This window comes from Manacus candei, unplaced genomic scaffold (assembly GCF_025592945.1).
Source record: "Manacus candei isolate 608988 ecotype Guabito, Panama unplaced genomic scaffold, ASM2559294v1 h1tg000036l, whole genome shotgun sequence".
NCBI classification, from domain to species: domain Eukaryota; kingdom Metazoa; phylum Chordata; class Aves; order Passeriformes; family Pipridae; genus Manacus; species Manacus candei.
The window spans coordinates 685,127-703,241 of record NW_026138084.1 but is presented as its reverse complement, the minus strand read 5'-3'; the positions used below and the strand labels follow the sequence as shown (position 1 = coordinate 703,241).

General features: G+C 50.0%; 1 protein-coding gene across 3 annotated transcripts in view; it reads left to right on the top strand.

Annotated features, from left to right (window-relative positions):
• Positions 1–3,363: 3,363 nt before the first annotated feature.
• Positions 3,364–18,115, top strand: part of RNF123 (ring finger protein 123) — a 48,623-nt gene continuing 33,871 nt past the window's right edge. The window contains exons 1-16 of one of the 3 annotated variants that reach the window (XM_051793148.1): positions 3,364–3,441; positions 5,707–5,845; positions 6,902–6,986; positions 8,943–9,022; positions 9,845–9,942; positions 11,107–11,161; positions 11,475–11,560; positions 12,323–12,409; positions 12,916–12,983; positions 13,843–13,968; positions 14,695–14,809; positions 15,600–15,704; positions 15,836–15,961; positions 17,147–17,239; positions 17,434–17,507; positions 17,962–18,079. In XM_051793148.1, the coding sequence (XP_051649108.1) occupies positions 5,764–5,845; positions 6,902–6,986; positions 8,943–9,022; positions 9,845–9,942; positions 11,107–11,161; positions 11,475–11,560; positions 12,323–12,409; positions 12,916–12,983; positions 13,843–13,968; positions 14,695–14,809; positions 15,600–15,704; positions 15,836–15,961; positions 17,147–17,239; positions 17,434–17,507; positions 17,962–18,079 (1,398 nt within the window). In that variant the 5' untranslated portion in view covers positions 3,364–3,441; positions 5,707–5,763. Of the gene's footprint in view, positions 3,442–3,513; positions 3,609–3,852; positions 5,846–6,901; positions 6,987–8,942; positions 9,023–9,844; positions 9,943–11,106; positions 11,162–11,474; positions 11,561–12,322; positions 12,410–12,915; positions 12,984–13,842; positions 13,969–14,694; positions 14,810–15,599; positions 15,705–15,835; positions 15,962–17,146; positions 17,240–17,433; positions 17,508–17,961; positions 18,080–18,115 lie in introns of those variants that run through there. The other 2 variants (XM_051793149.1, XM_051793147.1) reach the window with 2 other exon arrangements.

Genomic DNA, 18,115 nt, shown 5'->3' with positions numbered 1-18,115 from the left:
AGCTCCACCAAATGGTGAAACCATCTCCACGTGTGAATTGTGGATTGTTTTCCATACCTGACCTCGAGCTGTGTGTGAGCTCAAGGATTGTGTCAAGGAGATGGTTGTCATATTTGCAGACACAAGTAAACAGAGGCAGGAGTGGAGAAAATCAGTTGCTTTCCAGAAGTGAATTATTCAGTGAGTCTGCAGGGTGTAAGACTGTGCCCCAGTGCCTGGTGCTAAGATGGAAAGACTGACTGAATTGTGTGATGGTGTGATTTCCCCATACTTTGAAAGAGGAGAGAGAAAGACTGCAAAGTTATTGTTTCCCAGGAAGAAACCTTTACATTTCAGTGAGTCTGCTGTAGGAGACCTGGGTTTACATAGCAAGGAAAACACCTGCAATTTCAAACTTCAGGGCATAAAGAATTCTGCTCCCAGTGGCCCAGTGTGATGATCCTGTGGCCAGATACTGTTGTCAGCCCTGACAGAGTTACAATGAGAGCTTTCCGTGCTCTGAACCCAGGGCTGAAAGGCAGGACCCTGTGAAGCCACCTGTCACAGCCGTGGGAATGGCTGACATCCAAAGAAAGCTGCTGAGTTTTGGGAGCTCCTCAGTTATTAGTTAACGCCTTGGGGCTGCCTCAGAACAGCAGCCCCTGGGGCCAGCGAGTCCCAAGGCTTTCAGCCATGGTGCTGGGGAGCCAGTCAAGGCTGGCCTTGAAAAGAAGGAGGCTGGGGAAGGTGCTGCCAACCCTTGGGAGACGACAACCCCCTGGGCCCAGCCCTGAATGCTGCCCATGAAGAGAGAGAGGAGGAGGAGGAAGCTGACATATGAGTGTGGTGCCTTCCAGTGTGCTTTATTGTGTTGGTGGAGCGGGATCAGGGCCAGCATTCTGGGATGGTGCACTGCAGGTCCAGTGCCCGTGTCCAGGCTGGCTGTGGGGATTCAAACTTTCACCCCAAAAGCTTTCCCTCCCTGCTCCTCCAGCAGGGAAGTCCCCAAAATCACCTGTAAAGGCACAGGCCAGAGGGAGAGTTGCCAGGGAGAGGGGCTGTCCTGCTCTCTTTGCTCACATATGCCCCTTTCTGGCATCTCCAAAGCTTTACTGCCACTTGCAGGTTCCTACCCCACCAAAGCAAGGCTCACACTGACTCTGAAAGGTAGTTTATTGCACTGGAAAAAGTCCATCTCTGCTGTGACTCTGCAGCCCTCCTGCTCTTTGTTCTGGAGACAGCACATCACCAAAGCACTAAGGAGTTCAGGAGAAAGATGCTGAGTCACCTGTGACATTTAGGTGCCATCCTGAGGTCCTGTGTGGTGCCCTGGCCACCCACAGTGTCTGAGCAGATGGGATGTGTGAGCCTAGGCCAGGCTTAAAGGTCACTTCTGTCCCCTGTACTGGGGAGCCCAGAACCAGAGGCAGTTCTTCAGTTGCAGCCTTACCAGTGTGGTGTAGAGAGGGAGGATCACGAAATCACTGATGGGGTTGGAAGGGACCTCTGGAGATCATCCAGTCCAACCCCCCTGCTAAAGGAGGTTCACCCAGAGTGGGTTACACTTCCAGAAGTGTTTTGAATGTCTCCAGGGAAGGAGACTTCACAGCACCTCTGGGCAGCCCATTGCAGGGGCTGGGACATCCAGGCGGCATCAGGGTCATCCCACAGCTCCCCAGAACATGAGGACAGCAGCTGCTCCAGCACTGCTGGACCTGACCACACACATAACCATTCTCAGTTACAATATCAGGCCCAGAATCCATAAGGCCAGTCCAGAAGTTGCTGTGCCAGCACCAAATCCTGAGAGCTGCATCCTGAGCTTGACCCGTGTCACAGCTTGCTGACATCCAACACCAGCAGCCACAGCACCACCATCCAGCTGCCATCGGGATTCTCCTGCAACTCCCCAGATCCTGGAGCACCACAGCTGGCAATGCCTAGGAGCAATAAATTGGGCAAGGAAGAGACTGGCATGGCTGAGTAAGGACCTGCTGGTCCAAGTAAAGGGAAAGAAACAAATGCATAGACAGTTGAAGCGAGCACACGTGACCTGGGAAGCATGTAGAGATGAAGGATGGTTGTGTTGGGATGGGGTAAGGAAGGCCAAGGCAGAGCTGGACGTGTTCAAGGCCAGGTTGGACAGGGCTTGGAGAAACCTGGTCTAGTGGAAGGCTGGACATGCTTCAATGATCTCAGACCTAGGGGGAGGTTAACGAGGCTTGGGGAGACCACTGATAGTGGGCATAAAGAATGCAGAATTTATGGGCCACAAGGACATCTGGCAGAAGTCTCAAGATAAGGAAGAAACTAATAAACCCAACTCAGCAACTGTGCTGGAATCAGCTCCAACTGGGTAAAAGGTGATGCTGGCAGGGGGATCTGCAACTATTGACTTCATGGACCACTGACCCAAGAAATCCACAGACCCAAAAGAGGAAAAATATTGAGCATGCAGCCTAATTAGCATGAGAACAAATAAAAGGTAGATACTAATCAATAAAATAACTATGTAACTTGCAGCCAATGAACACTAATTCCTTTGTTTGCTACAATGTATAAATAGTTGAAAGTTTTGATAGTTCACGGGCTCCATTTGTGGAAACCTCCACCTTGGACCCTGCACAGAATAAACAATGTCTCCTTTCTAAACTAGACTCTGTATCTGAGTTAGAGAGCTCTTAATCGGCAACAATAGGACAGGGGGGAATGGCTTCAAATTGAGAGTAGTTTTGGATTAGGTATGAGGAAGAAGTTCTTGCTTGTGAGGGCAGTGAGGCCCTGCCACAGGTTTCTCTGAGAAGTTGTGATGTCCCATCCCTGGAAGTGTCCAAGGGCAGGTTGGACGGGGCTTGGAGCAACCTGGGCTAGTGGAAGGTGTCCCTGCCCATGGCAGGGGGTGGAATGAGATGGGTTTTAAGGTCCCTTTCAACCCAAACCATTCCATGATTCTCTGATTCTATCTCGCTGGTGGCAGATGCTCCAGACCCCTGGAGGTCCGAGGTCGCTCCCGCCTGCAAAGCCGGGCCCAGAGCCCCCACAGCCACCGCGGCCCCGCCGCCCCCGAGTGCTGGCCCTGACCCCGCTCCACCGGCACCACAAAGTGCACTGGGGGACTCCACGCTCATGTGTCGTTTTCCTCCTCCTCTTCTCTCTCCAGGGGCAGCATTCGCGGCTGGGCCCTGAGGGTTGTTGTCTCCCGGGGGTCGGCAGCACCTTCCCCGGCCTCCCTCGGGCGGTCTGGCCTTGGCCGGCTGCCCAGGCCCTGTTCGGTTTCCCCGGGGAAAGCTGACACGGACACCGGGGGGTCTCTGCCCGTTCCCCCTTCCCCGGGCAGGGCGCCCTGCCCGGCGCTGCCCGAGCGGGTCCCGCCCGTCTCCCGGCAACGCGTCCCGCCCGCCCGCCATGGCCCTCGCGGGTCGCCGTAGCGGCGGCGGCGGCGGCGGCGCGGCCGGGCGGGCGGTGAGTGCGGCGGCCGCGGGGCCCGGCCCGCCCCGGCTCCTCCTGCCCGGCCCCGGCGGCGCGGGGTCCCGGGGGGGCTCGGGCACGGCCGGCTCGGGGAGGGCCGTCCGGCTGTGGGGGGACGCGCCCGACCGGGGGGGGCTCCGCGCCCCGGGGGCTGCGGGCAGGTGTAGGGTGGTCTCGGGTTCGGGGTGTTTGTGGGCGCGGGGGGTGCTCTGGGTTCGGGGTGGCTGCGGCTGCAGGGAGCGCTGCCCGCGTTAGGGGGTGCCCCGGGGTGTGGGGGGCCGCTGGGCTCGGGGCGCGCTGCCCGGCGGGGTGTGGGTGAGCCCGGCTCTGGGGCCGGGTCCCGGGGTGGGCAGGGCGGTGCTGCCCGGGCTCTGTGGTTTGGGGGTGCGGGCGGGCTGAGGGGCCGCGGAGACCCTGCCTGTGGTGAGCGCAGGGCAGTGATCGGTGCGGGGCTGTGTGTTCCCCTGTGCTGCTGCCCTCCTGCGAGGAGAGTCTCGGCTGGGAGCTGCCGAACAAAGCTGTGCTGGCCCTCCCTGGCTGCTCGGCCTCCTCCCCTGCCTCCGGTCGGCTGCACTTAAGATCAGGCTTCCCCTGTGCTGCCTGTTCTGCCCTACTGCTGGAAGCTGCTTGCCCTTGCCCACAGAAAGGAGTTCAGTCCGTGACCAAGCTCGGAGCTTCTTTGCTTCTGTGAATCACATGCAGATGTGTGTCCCCCTGCTCTGCCCTTTCTCTGACCTGTTGAAAGCAGCATCTGCTCCGACTGAGAAAACACCCTGGCACTGCAGTGGTGCCAGCAGTGCATCTTGTCTGGTGCCAGTGTGGCCATGCTGTGTGCTCTGCTTGGGCATTCAGGCTATTTCAGCAGGGCTGGTCCCAGGCTGGCTGCCCCTGGGGAGAGTTATGGGCACTCCCCACCACTCTCGTGTGCTTTTAACTTGTCCTGACAGAGCTGAAATCATGTCTGTCACATTTCGAGTACTTTTAGGATAGTTCACATTGTGCTCTCTGATCTGCTTTGGTAGTAAACCATGTGTTTCAGGGTTTTGTTTTATCCCTTGTTCTGGGTTCCTAACGCAGGTCATTCAGGGCCTTTGATCCAGACTGGTGTTTGCTTTGTTCCTGCTGTTTTGCTCAGCAGTGCTGCAGGAGGGACACCGGGCAGTGCTGCTCCATGGCTGGGTGCTGGGGTGGCCCTCAGGGAAGGGGCTTTAGAGAAACCTTTCCCAAGTCCAGCTGAAGCTCAAGTGATCTGGAGTTACTGTGGCACTCACATCACTTGGCAAGGCCACTGACTTTTCTTGGGTTCACCTGAGTTTCTGCTCTGTGTGAGATTGCCAGCAAGCATTTAATTCCTGCAGCCTTTGCTCCTGTTGCATCTCCCTGATCCTCTGTGTGTCACAAAGTGCTTTGACAGACGTCTGTCCAGGGAACAGGAGAGTCTTCCAGTGATAGTTGTCTACTGGGGCAATCGGAACCAGGAGAGGACTGTAGCCTGACATTTGGAAGCTGTATGGAACTAGCCACTTGAATTTACTCTTTTTGTCCTGGCACATATCAGATCAGCTCTGATAGTGTTCTCTGTTCTCCAGGAAGGCTCCTGAATCTGTAATCACATGGTAGATTTTCGTTTGTAAACACTTCTGTGTACTGTTACCTGTGTCTGCTTTTGTCCCTGTAAATCTGACAGCTGGGTCTTTGCTTTGTAGTCAGTGATACTCTATTGCAGTCCAGTCCATCTGCATTTGTATCATTCCTTCTCCTTCTCTCTCTGTTTTGGATAGCAGAATAATGTAAAAGCCTGTTAAACAGAAGATGAAGCAGGTACATGTTGCTGTCTTAAAGAACACAGAGTGGGAGGCAAAGGCAGAAGTGTCTCATCAGGACTCGTGTGCTGATGTGGTTGCTGGTTTAGGTGGTGTTTGGCAGTGGTGGCAGCTGTGGCCCTGTGCTGGCTCAGTGCTTTTGGCTCAGGCTTGCTGCCAAGGTTTTTCTGGCTTGGTTCTACCTGTACCTTTGTTTGGAGTGGGGTCTGTCTGGTTATCTGGAGTGTGGCTTAATGCCTTGTCTCCTTTGGGAAGATTTCGAGCTGTTGGACAGGTGAGGCTGAGAGCAGGGTCAGCAGTTAGTTGGTTTTGGGCACTTAAATGGTGTCATTAGTGTGGGGACTCTGGTTATTTTTGGCTTATCCCTGTTGTTTAATCCAGGTACATCAACCTCCAAGAAAGGGAGAAGTCTAAAGGCAGTGTCCTCTCCATAAAGTTTTGTTCTAGGTGTCTGTCCATCTTATGTCTGCCCTGGAAGTGGTGCCTGTGAAGAATGACTTCAAGAGGTGCTGGGACTGCTTTCTCAAGGAAGAATTACAGGCTGAGCACTGAGCCAGAGAAGTCCAAGGTCACAGGTATGGGCCTGTACAAACTATGTGAAAACAGGAGCACTGCAGATCCAGGCAGTGTCCCTCCTTTGAGCTCAACTGCTTCCAGTTGCAGTTACCTTGCTAATGTGAAGTGTGGTGGGGCTGAAACTGAGTTAATCCCCCAGCCGAGATGAGATTTTGGGAGGGACGTTTCTGTAGTACTGAGGACTCCAGAAACTCATGTCACAGTGCATTTTCTTCAGCACACAGCCCTGCCTTGTGAGGCTGGAGAATGTCATGTTGCCTGCCTGCCTGCCATCTGATTTCAGACTTATCTGATTTCATCTGATTTAGGGACTTCCTCTTCCAGGATGAACAGCTTGTCAAATTCTCAGTCCTTTTCTGGGAAATTCTGCTACCTGCCAGGCCATCTGTTTTCTCTCAGTCACCAATCCAGCACAAGTGTGCTTATGAGACCACAAATCTGGCATTTGAGGGCACTGTTGCACTCAGAAATAAGGAATGGTGCATCAGTGTGACACTAGGGGCTGTTTAGCACAACAAAGGCAAAGGTGAGGCACACATCATTAAAGAGAGCTGTGAGTTAGACAAGATGAACTGCATCTGCAGGTCTTTCTACCTCAGCATCATATCCCAGATATGAATCAAGATATCAGGAATTACAGTAGTGTTAAGAGGTTTTGGTTGGTTTTGTTTTGGTTTTTTTTTTTTTTTAATGAAATAGAGTTCCTACCTCCAGCTTTTGGGATTACTTTATCTGGAAGTAGCACAGCAGGATTCCTCAGGATGTACTTCCACCTTTGGGGAGCAATTTATAGCTTCCCATTTGCTGTCATAGAGCAGCTCTAATTGGAAAGAGCCTTTGGTGTGGAGATGCACCCCATAATGCTGGACTCTGGTTTTGCTAGTGAGGACAGTAAGGTGATGAATGACTTCTTGAAGCTGCTTTTCCCCACTGTGTTGATCAGCAAACATGAACATCATTTTCCCATAGTTACCAGTTTGTTGCTTGTACATGAAATTAATGTTTTGAGTTTACCCCCGGCTCCCTAAGGTTATTTCCTTTCTGTTTTTCACAAGGGATCGTGAACAGCAGGCTGCTGAATGATTATCTGCATCGAGTCTTTACCAATGCTGATGGGAACCAGCCTGCAGCTGCTTACAGGTATCAGACTTCTCATTCCCCAGGTGGCAAGTGATGCCACCCCCAGATAAACAGCGCTGTGGTGAAAGGAAAGATCTTTCAGTGCCCCACAGTGATCTTTGTTAACAGCACAGCAGCACCGTGTTACAGAAATGACTCTGAGCTCTGCTCTTTTAGTGGCTTTTTCAAATTGCAGGGCCTGCTAGGAAGGATTCTTCAGATTTTTTTGCATGAAAAATCCCATCTACAAAATCACTAGGCAGTATTTTTGAAATAAGTAGGCATTCACCTTATTGTTCCTCTTCCCCCTTTGCTTGTAAGGAAGTGCAAAGGTTTTAATTACAGGAATGAAAAATAGGTTATCAGTGCTCTGTGAACTTAAGGCAAGACTGTTACTGATACATACAATAACATACATTTTTCAGGCTGTGGAACTGCTTGTACTTCTATTAGAAGTCACCAAACACAAAATTCCTGTTTAGTGACTGGTTTTTTCCTGTTTGTTGTCAGTTCTTCTCCACTTTATATCCCAGAAACTTGTAATGCTGAATGGGAAGGATTTCCCTTGCATCCAGCTCTTTGCCAGAGGCAAGTCAGACAGGTTCAGGGCATGGAGAATGTGGCAGGGAGAGGCAGGCCTGTGGCTCCTGCCGGTTGGCAGAGCTGCAGAGTGGCTGGGGTCACATTCCACGGGCTATACTTAGGACTGCCAGCTCCAGTGTGAGCTCAGAGCTGCTATAAATAGCCCTTGGCTCTCTGGCTCTTGGTGAGCCCGGGTGATGGCGCAGGGGAGGCAAACTGGGTCATGTTACTTTGCCACAAGCTCTGCTGCCAGCAAGCCTTGGAACGTTCCATCTGCCTGAGCATTTGGGTTTTCAGTATTTCTGGTTCCTTTGCCTGGTGATTAATGACTTGAAAGCACAGAACTGATGCTTTGTTGGACTGGTCTCTCTTTTTTTTCCCGCCTTCCACCCTTTTCCCTGGACTTGGATATTTGGTAGGAAGCCCAGTAGCAGTCATAGAGGTCTTGAAAATAACATTTTCCATATGAGAGCAACTTTTATGGTATGACATCTTGCCTTCAGAGGCCTAAATTCCTCACAGAGGAGCTCACTGCATACATCTCTCTGTCTCCTGCTCTTCTACCCTCCTTCCAGAACTCCTCCTCCATGCTAGCTGCTGATTAAGCTACTTTGCTGAAGCCACCCTTCTCATGCCAACCAAAACTGATTCTGTGATTCCACTTCTGTGCGTCTTTACATCCATCAGGCTTTCACAAGGTCTCACCACAGTCTTAGGGAAATCCCTAGTCCTGGAATAGTGTTCCCCAGATGGCTTTGGAAATGGGAAGCAGGGATGGGAACAACTAGTGACTCTCACAATAAAAGGAGGCTCTTGTGCAAGGAACAGCTAAGTAAACTAGCCTTGAAAGGAGAGAACTAGGGGAGGGCAGTAAGTTCTCTAAAACAGTGGCCCAAAGGGGGTGCATGAGAGATTTTTCAGTGTGACACCAAAATGTCAGAGGGAGGATGCCTGACCTTTGTCTGAACTGCTACAGCTGCTGCTGTGGTCTGTCTCTGTTCTTTCGTATTACAGTATACTTCAGGGAAAAAACAAATCCTGACTTATGCCATGTTTGTATGATGCTGACTGCAGCAGAGTCGTGGTTCACAGTTGTTGGTAGAATAGCTGGTTTCTTGCTGCCACTGTACCACATTACAGTTTCCTTACTGCCACAAAACGCTCCTGAGCAGACTGACTGAAGACAGTAAGATTCTTTGTTATCTACTTGGCTCGTTCTTGCTGTATTTGGTCTCTGGTTCATTCATTGCCCCAAAGTGCTGAGCAGCAAATTCCTTAGATTTGTGACATGAGGCAGTTCATGTCTCACAGTGCAGGACAAATGTTTGGGCTGCAGCTCTTTAAAAATTGGAGACAGAGTTTTCTGAAGAGCTCCTTTGTATGCTTATTCCCTAGAAAGCACCTGACGTTCCAGAACCTGCAGGAGCACCTTGAGCGGTTGCTGGCAGAGGAGAATGGCTCTGAAGACAGTCGAGGTAGGAGATACCAAGTGCCTGTCCAATTTGTGCTTCTGCTTGTGCTGCTTAATTGGAAAGGACAGGTTGTTCCATGAAAGCAGTTCCCTGATTGAGTGTTGTTCTGCCTTCCTGTGCTCTAATTTGTTGTACTTTTAAATCCAGCCTGCGAGGGGCTCATGAGCCAGCCCTGGAGCAGGTCTGTTTGCAGATGGAGGGGGCATATTTCCAGTCAAAAATGCCATGAAAAGTAGTTTGAGGGCAAAGGAGGTATTTTACTGATAATGATATGCAGAGCCATTTCTTTGACCAGCAGTGTGCAGTGCTGTCCTCAGTGTGAAATGCAGAGGCTTGTTGACAGTTTTTACACACTGGTCTCCACTGTAGCTATTTATTTTCAGCCTCAGGCTCTTCCCTGTGCTCTTACCAGCATCTCTTTCCCTGAATGAGTCAGGACGTGACAGGATACAATCTGATTCCTCTGCTAGAAAGAGGAATTTTTCTTGCTGGCTGCAAGCGTAGTGTGATATGTTGGTCAAACATTTGGCACAGAGTTTAGTCTTTGAATTTTGTCCAAGTAAAATTTTCAGGTGATGTGGAAAACTTAACATGTGTCCTGAATGCTGTGTAGCTGAGATCTTGTGTATTGTTGTGAAAACTTCCTTTTAAATCTCACTGGTGTCTCCTTTCCTGAGGTTCTCATGGTCTAACATGGGCAACACAGTCTTCCTCCCCTGTAGCAGAATCCAGATGTTGTTGCAGTCTAGCTGGAGGCACTTGTCCTATGTACTGTTAAGTCCTGCACAACTCTCCCTAACAGATTTTCTGCAACTCTTGTTTCAGATCAGGTAGCAGAGGGCCGGCTTGGCCCCTCCACTGTGGTGTTGGACCACACCAGTGGGTTTGAGGGGCTCCTGCTGGTTGATGATGACTTACTTGGGGTGAGTGTGATGAGTCTTGTGGGACTAGAAGCACTTGGGGATTCTTGGTTTGTTCTTTGTAACAGATCCCTGTCACTGACTTTGTAGCATGTTGTAAACAGAGTCTGCCCAGAAAGCTGCAGGATCCTGGAGGAAATGAGCTCTTCTGGAAAAGTTCTAGCAGTACCACTAAGTCTCAGCAAGCTCTGAGGGGGGCTGTGAGGAAATGAAAGGATTACCTTGGCCAGGGACTCTCTTGGCTAAGCAGAGGAAAGGCCAGCAGCCAGCTTTCCTGTCCCTGCCTCCATCAGACTGCCTCTTCCTTCCTTCCTTTGGTCTTACTAAAGGGTAGAAAGAGTCTAAAGCTGAGGCTTTCCTTTCTCCTTTGTTTCCACTAACTCTGTGCTTGCTCCTTAGCTGATGTTCTTCATGCAAAATGTCAACAGAAGGAATCTGCTGGAATTTAACCCTTTCTTACTGCAGTAATTTCTGCACTCCTTTCACCCCTTCACCGAGCACACATATCCCCTGCCCCTGAGCTCGTTCCCTCCTTAATCTATGCCTGTTTTTTTGCCCCTAGCAATGCAGGCTGCCCTGGTCTCCCCTTTCCCCTTAGTCACCTGCTGTAGCTCACTTTGGCTGACCCTCAGGAATGGATCAGACTGGCTTGCCTGTGAATTCCTTGTTCCTACCTTCATCTCTTCTTCATGATCTGTCCTGAGATTGTGAGAGTCAGGAATTAACAGGGTCGAGTTCCTGGACAGCATGTTACCTGTCAGTCATGGGCTTTAGTTTGGACACCTTGAATCTGTAGTTTTGTTCTAACTTTTCCAGGATTCAGATGTCATTCCCATATAATTGTCACTTTTATGTACAGTTTTGTCTCAGTTCACTAGGAACTGTCTGCCACTGTGTTGCCATTGTACTGTTGCCATTCTGTGTGGTTCACTGGGGTTTATCAAGTACAGATGAGCTGTGGGAAGGACCTGAATGGTTCCCCAGGGCCAGTCAGCTCCAAGTACAGCTGCTGGGATGGGGAAGGTGACCCTTCTCTTCCCAACACTGTCCTTGTGAATAGCTCTCCATCTTGCTTTGTTTTTGAGGGCTAGGACAGAGAAAACGGGGAGGGCTGAACAAACCTATTATTTTGCCTGACTCTAAAATATCTTTTGTTTGTTGGTCCAGGTGATTGGCCACAGTAACTTTGGGTCCATCAGGGCCACAACATGCGTGTATAAAGGTAAGGAGATAAACCAGTGATGCTTTGAGAAAATACCTCAGGAAGCATGTGTGGAGAGTTACACAACTAGAGAGTTCAGAAGATCCTGAATATGTTCCAAATCTTCCAGCTCATCCACTGACTTTTTCAGGAAGTCAGAGGGGTGAAGGGTTGTGTGATGCCAGAGTGACCGGGTGGGAGGGGAATCCTGGGGATGTCCCAGAGCTCCTTTGTGTGCCACATTTGTTTCTGTGGGGGCAGTGTCAGGTTCAGCTTCTCTTAACAACAATCCAGGTGGCAGGAACTCACTCTGTGTCATCTCTTTTTCTTTCAGGGAAATGGATTTACGAGGTGCTCATCTCCTCCCAGGGACTCATGCAGATTGGCTGGTGTACTCTCAACTGCAGATTTAATCAGGAGGTAGTGTAACTGCTGCACGTGGCACAGGGCTGCTCTGTGTTTCTCCACTGCTCTTTAGGTCAGTGTGGAGCATCGCACGGGTGCTGTGCTCCTGCCCCGCTGGCATTTTGTGCCCAGCATGCACACTAGAAATGCCAGGTCTGTTTTAAGAGTCTTTACTAGACTCTCTGGTCTGTGTTCACAGAGTGGTGTGTGGTGTGAAAGCCTTGCAGGCTGGCTGTGTTGCTGTACTCTTACTGCACGTAGCCACGGCTACGTGTTGACTTTCAGCTGGTGTCTTCTCCAGAACCTACGTGTTTCTGCAATGCTGGCAGCTCATCTCAGGATGACCCTCAGCAGCTGATGCTAAGGGTTTTTTTTGTCCAGGAGAGGCAGGCCCAGGCCAGCTCTTCTCAGGCACCAGGCAGGATGTTTGGTGCTGGAAAGGGACATCAGCTGCAGACTCACTAACTTGTCACTGTGCAACATATGAGAGGGGAAGTGATGGGCATCCCGGGGGGCTGCTTTGACAGAAACTGGAATTGTAGGATGCCAGTACTCTTCTTCTGACCCAAAAATGAGTAGAGAGTGGTATATTTCTCTGAACCAAAGATCAGAGGCTACTGGATTCACTCCTAGAGTAAGGACTTTTCCCAGGCAGAGCATGTTTGATGTCAGCTGCTTTCCCTGTCTACTGATCTCCCCCTTAAAGGTGCTCTTGCAATGAGAGGGATCTTTTATGCTTGGTCTGGTCTGAGTCTCCTCTTTCCTACTTTGGTGCAGGAAGGAGTTGGAGATACTCCAGATTCATATGCCTATGATGGAAACAGGGTGCGCAAGTGGAATGTGACTACTACCAACTATGGCAAAGTGAGTAGCTGTCCTCCCAGGAACGGGATGGAGAGGAAGGAGGAGAAAGCAGGTGACTCCTTCTGCTCGCTGGATTCTGCTGGGCCTTGTGAAATGCCCTCAGGCTTTCCTCCCTGCTTCAGCCTGCTCCTGGGGGGCTGTGTGCCAGCAATTGTTTGTACTTTAAAGGTGCTGGACATGCTGAGTGCTTTGTTTAGCAACCCCAGCAGACTGACTCCCAGCATAGTGCTGCTGTCAGACTCTGGAAGGCTCTGGTTCTCTGTAGCACATCAGTGCATGATGCATTGTTGGGATAAATATATGTTCCTAGTGCTGGAGGGGAAAAATGATCCTAATCAGGGGCTTGATGTGCAGCTTCCAGAAGTGCCTGAAAATGCTATGTGAGCTGCTGTGAGAAGAAACTCTCCCTCAACCCTGAATCACAAGGGATTGGTTGGGTTGCAGTTTTCTTCTGATGTGGAAACACCTTGGAAATATGTTTAACCTTTTCTCTCCCTTTGCTGCAGTCCTGGGCAGCAGGAGACATCGTCAGCTGTCTGATAGACCTCGATGAGGGCACCATTGCTTTCTGCTTGTAAGCATCTTTGTCCTGTTTCCTGCTTTGTTGATGTCTGTGTGTAACATAAAGGTTTCCTCACTGCTCAGCAGGTTGAACCCTGTTTCTGCCCTCTCCCCTTTAAGTTCCTTGGTAGTTCTGGCATTTGCTTTTCTGTGTTGTCCAGAAACCATCTGAATGGGTTGTTGGGTCTCCTAAGTTCAGTTGAGAGCATTTGGCAGAAAGATGTTCAAGCTACAAAGTGTGTGTAAAGTTTGCCAGGATTTTGGAGGGAAAGCATCTTGTGATGCTTTAATGCCACACTTGGCTGAGCCACACTGATGGCTTTTGTGGTCAGTGTAGACCTTGCCTGCCCTAAATTCACAAGGAGCTGTGGGAAGGGTGATAAATCTCCAGCTTCCAGCTCCCATGCACAATGAGAATTGTTCTCTGGCCCTGGCCTGTGACAAGTCAGTTGAAATTAAAAACTGTTAGATGGTCCATGTCATTTTTATGGAAGAGTAGATTGAAAACATTGTCTTTCATTGCACTAACATCAAATAGATGAGGCCAAAAAGTCACCTGCCTTTGAAATGTGCTGCTGGTTAGTTATCTCATCGGGGTTTGGGTTGCCCTTGAACCTGAGTGGGCTCTGCACGTTGTGCAGACTCCAGTGCCTTCATATGAAAATGGGAATGCCTCTGTGCTTCCCGTGGCTGTTACTCAGCAGAGCTGTGGCATTTTCGTGTGTGCCAGGTTAACAGTGACAGGAGGCATGACTGACTGACATATCCATGTTGGCAAGTTGCTGGGAGGGGAATGCAGATGTCTGTATTGCTCAGCTGACTTCAGACCCCTCCTGCTGTGACTAAAATCCTGTGGGTTTTCCTTCTTTCAGGAATGGCATGTCTCTGGGAACTGCCTTCGATAACATCACGAGGGGGGCTGGAATGGCTTATTTCCCTGCCATCAGCCTCTCCTTCAAGGAGTCTGTTGCTTTTAACTTCGGAAGCCGTCCGCTCCGATATCCTTTGGGTGTGGGGAGAGGAGGTGTGAAGGAAGAAGAGCCTGTCCTGAGACCATCTTTGGAGGCTGTAGAATATACAGACCTGACTGCAGTTCACTTTCTGCTGTTGGCACTTGTGTGCAGAGCAGAGTCAAGGAGAGAAGAACCAGATACCCCCTCAACTGGAGCAGAACTGCAGGACACAAACATCAGTTTCAGAAATGAGAGTTGCTTTCAGCTCTGAGTCAGCAACTGCTGCTACAGCTGGGGGCTGCCTGTTCCAGGCATTCAGATCTTGTAAAGTTCTCACTTTCCAGTTTTTGAAATCCTTGTGCTGCTGAGACTCTTGGCCACTGATTTCTTTTACCTTCCAGCCATATGGGACCTCTGACATTTATTAGTGTTGCCTTCTGCCTTCCTCTGTGAATGGTGAAACCCTCAGCTCCTGTCAGAGCAGTTCTGGCTCTGCCTGTTGGTAGCTGTAGCAGGGGGTCAGGTTGGTCCTTCTGATAAAAAAATATTTCACCCAAGCAGAAGTGTGATGTGAAAAACTTGCTGCTTTGCAATATTGAGGAAGTGGGGATAAGAGCTTGTGGCTAATCGTCCATTTAGAAGGCACTGTGGTTTGAACTGTGACTGAGGTGTGCATGGGTATAGAGTAAAACAGACACACAGTCTTTCCCTTGCACAAACAAAAGAAGCCCTGAGAGGATCAGATTGCATTTTCCCTTAACACTCACCTACTTATCCAGTGGAAGGGTACCGGCCCTTGCAGGATCCTCCCGTGGCAGACCTGGTGAAGGCTCGGAAGCTGTTGGGCTACTTGAAGAATGTGATCCATGTTGGAATAGATGTGACGGTGGGTCCGAGGGGCACCACGCTGGGGAATGTGGTTCTGCTCTTCTCAGCACATGCTGCCAGCTCAGATGTTTGCATACACCAGAGACTCTAAATGCTTGCATGCTTTTGCATGGGGTGTGCATGTCCCTGGAGCTCTCTGCCTTGCAAAATGGGCTTCCTGGTAGTTCCAGGGCTTAATTTAAATCATACTGGGCTTTGTTGTTCTCAGTCTTATGAAAGTTCATTGCCAGTATTCAAGAAGTGATGTTTGTTAGGGTCAGGACTTCTGGGTTTGATTTTGCTCCCTTGAAAGCAGTTTGTTCATATCCTGAACTTTTTGCTGGTGTCCTGGTGCAGTGATGTGGTGAAATTCTGGCAGGCCTGCCTTGAGAACTGTTTTTGCTGGAAAACACTATTTTCCACTAGGATGAGAGATCTGTTTATGCCCAAAACATAGGGAAAGCCATCTGCTGTGGTCTTGGCTTGAATGGAGGCCTGCTTTGCTAGTCATCTTCCTCTGTAGGGGTTCCCATTTACAAATTATCATGCAAACTTAACCTTTTTTTAGAAAAACATTGCCAAAGTGCCTGCATGTGGCTGATAGTGACATCTGGACTGCACTACAGCTTTCTAGAGGCGTAGGCCTGGCTTCTTTGCCATCCTAAATTCTCATGTTCGAGGTTTTTACTGCAGTCAGGCATGGAACAGCAAACAGTGGCTGCTCCAGGCCTCTGGTTCACTCAGTCATTGGAGGATTGGTGGATTTGGTTGGATACAAGCTGTGTGTTTTTCTGGGTTTGTCATTGCAGGAAGGAAAGCTGGTGGAGAAGGACACATCCATGTGGCAGCTGCAGGGGGAACCCACAGTGTTGATTACATTAGCTCACATCTTCAATTATTTCTCCCCTCTCATGGTGAGTTTTGCCTGCCCGTTACAAGCTTCTGTAGTGCTTGTTTTTGCTCTTGCAAGGCAAAGTAAACCTCAGCTTTCTCTGGGAAGTGATTGTGCCGTGGAGGACTGTTGACCCAGCCTCTCTGTCTGCAGTGCAAGGTGTACCTGGTGGAAGATGTGCTCATGACCTTCCTGTTGAGCATCCTTGAGCGAGGAGGGGCAGTGGAGGCCCACCCCCTTATTCAACAGCTACTGGATCTCATGTGGCTTCTTATGGAGGTGAGTTACTAGGGTGCTGGATCACAGGGAGACTCTGGGAGGTGCTGAGGAGCTTTCCCTAGGAAATGCTGGTAGTGTTCAACTTCTTTCCCCTCCTGGTGACAAGATACACCTTTTTTTTGTGGTAGACCACCCTCTCACCTAGCTCAACTGGTGAGAGAACTGCTTCACACACAGGGAATGAGGGTTGAATGCAGAGTAATTGGTAATGGTGAGACTGGCATTGAGTTAACAAGTAATTTCTAAACTTCTCCTACTACTGAAGAAACTGGTAATGGTGAATGACTGCCTGCTTCTGGAAACATCAAGTTTATCATTAAGAAATGGTCTCTTGGATGTTGTTAGTGCTAATGTGACAGTCAAGGTCTTAAATGCTGCTGTGTGTTCCAAGAGATCGACCAGAGTGTGCAGGACTGGGGTAGAAGTGGGCACTGTCACCACCTCCTGCACTGGGGAAAGGCTTCCTCCAGCTTCCCTTCCTGTCCATGTTGGATGAAGCCACTCCTTCCTGGGACTCTTGTTTGAGGCAGCCTTTGCTACCACTGGGAATCTGCTGCTGCCGGATTGCTTGGCTGGTTACACAGAGCCAGTCACTGCCAGGGATCTGCTTGGAGGCAGCATGTCTGCCCTTTTGGGTAACAGATAACAGATAAGGGCACTGGCCCAGCCAGCTGTCATGAGAAGTTTAATTGACAAATGTCATGACTCCCTCAGGCCCATCATCCTAGAAGTGATGCTGGACATCCTGGTAGGGCTGCTGTGTTTGTGGAAGAGTTGACTGTCATCCTGCTGATTGGCTCTGAGTTGGACTCAAAAGACAACTCCTCATCATCACATTTATGCAAGAATAACTTCTTTCCTTTCTGGGTTGGTTCTGCCTGCACTGGGTAGGTTCAGGGGATAATGAGGATGGGTGACTGCTGAACAAAGAGGGGCTGGGACTTTGGCTTTTTGTAGATGACTTCAGGATTGGTTTTACTTGCAAAACTTGTTTCCATGTAGCAAAGCGTTGGCACCAACTTCTGCTTGGGCCTTCTCCTGTGGAGTCAGATGGACACTGTGGGTTCAGAGCACCTGCTTGTTCAGTTCAGAAGTGAATGCTTCCTTCTAAGGTCACACTCTGAGAGCTATAGCAGTTCCTGACTCCCATGTTTTTGTTCTTCAATGTATTTCTTATTTTCGCAGGAATATGAAGTGCATGAGTGCCTCAAGCAGCTACTGATGTCCCTGCTGCGGGCTTACAGGTTCTCCCCCATCATCCCAGACCTGGGATTACAAGTGAGTTGCACTTCTGAATCCTCAGGAATCTGTGACTAGCCAGCTTCTGTTATGTCCCCTTGTCCAAAGGTACATGAGGTTTTGGATTTTACAGTTGTTTGATCCAGAGATGGCAGTTTTGTCATATTGTACCTATCAAAGAGTTGTATCATCTTCTGCAGATGGAATCACTTTTGCTTCTCCTGTTTCCCTAGATTCACTACCTCCGGCTCACCATTGCAGTCTTGAAGCATGAGAAATCCAGGAAATACCTACTCAGCAATGTTCTGTATCCTTTGTGCCTCCTCCTGTCTCAGCTTTCCCTTCCCTCAATAATGCAGCCAAGGACATGTCAAGGATCTGCAGGTCGTGGGAGGCAGAAACCACCCTGTCTTTGAGAGGTCATATCTTAGGTCTCCTCTGCCTGACACCAATCTCTACAAAGTCCTGCTTTGAGGGGTGTGAGCAATGTTGTATAGGCCACATCCTACCAACACAGAGGAGCTCATTTCTACCTGATTGACCTCTCTGGTATCCCTAGAGCAAAGCCACTTTCAGAGCAGTGTAGCTCTATTTTAGCATTTGGGCAGCCACTGTGAGAGCTGCATGAGGCTTCTCCCGGGAGAAGGGGGCTCTGGATCTTGCAGTGGTTGTTTGGAAAGGGGTTTCTCACTACAGCCCTGGATTCGTGCCCCGTGCCTGCTCCCAGTGTAGCTCCTGTGCTTGCTTTAACTCGGCTGCAGGTTCGATGTGCTCCGTTCTGTTGTGTTCTTCTACATCAAGAGCCCGCTGCGTGTGGAGGAGGCAGGTTTGCAGGAGCTCATTCCCACCACGTGGTGGCCAAACCGCTTCACCAAAGAGGTGAGTACAGGCACATCCACTAAGGAGTCTGAAGAA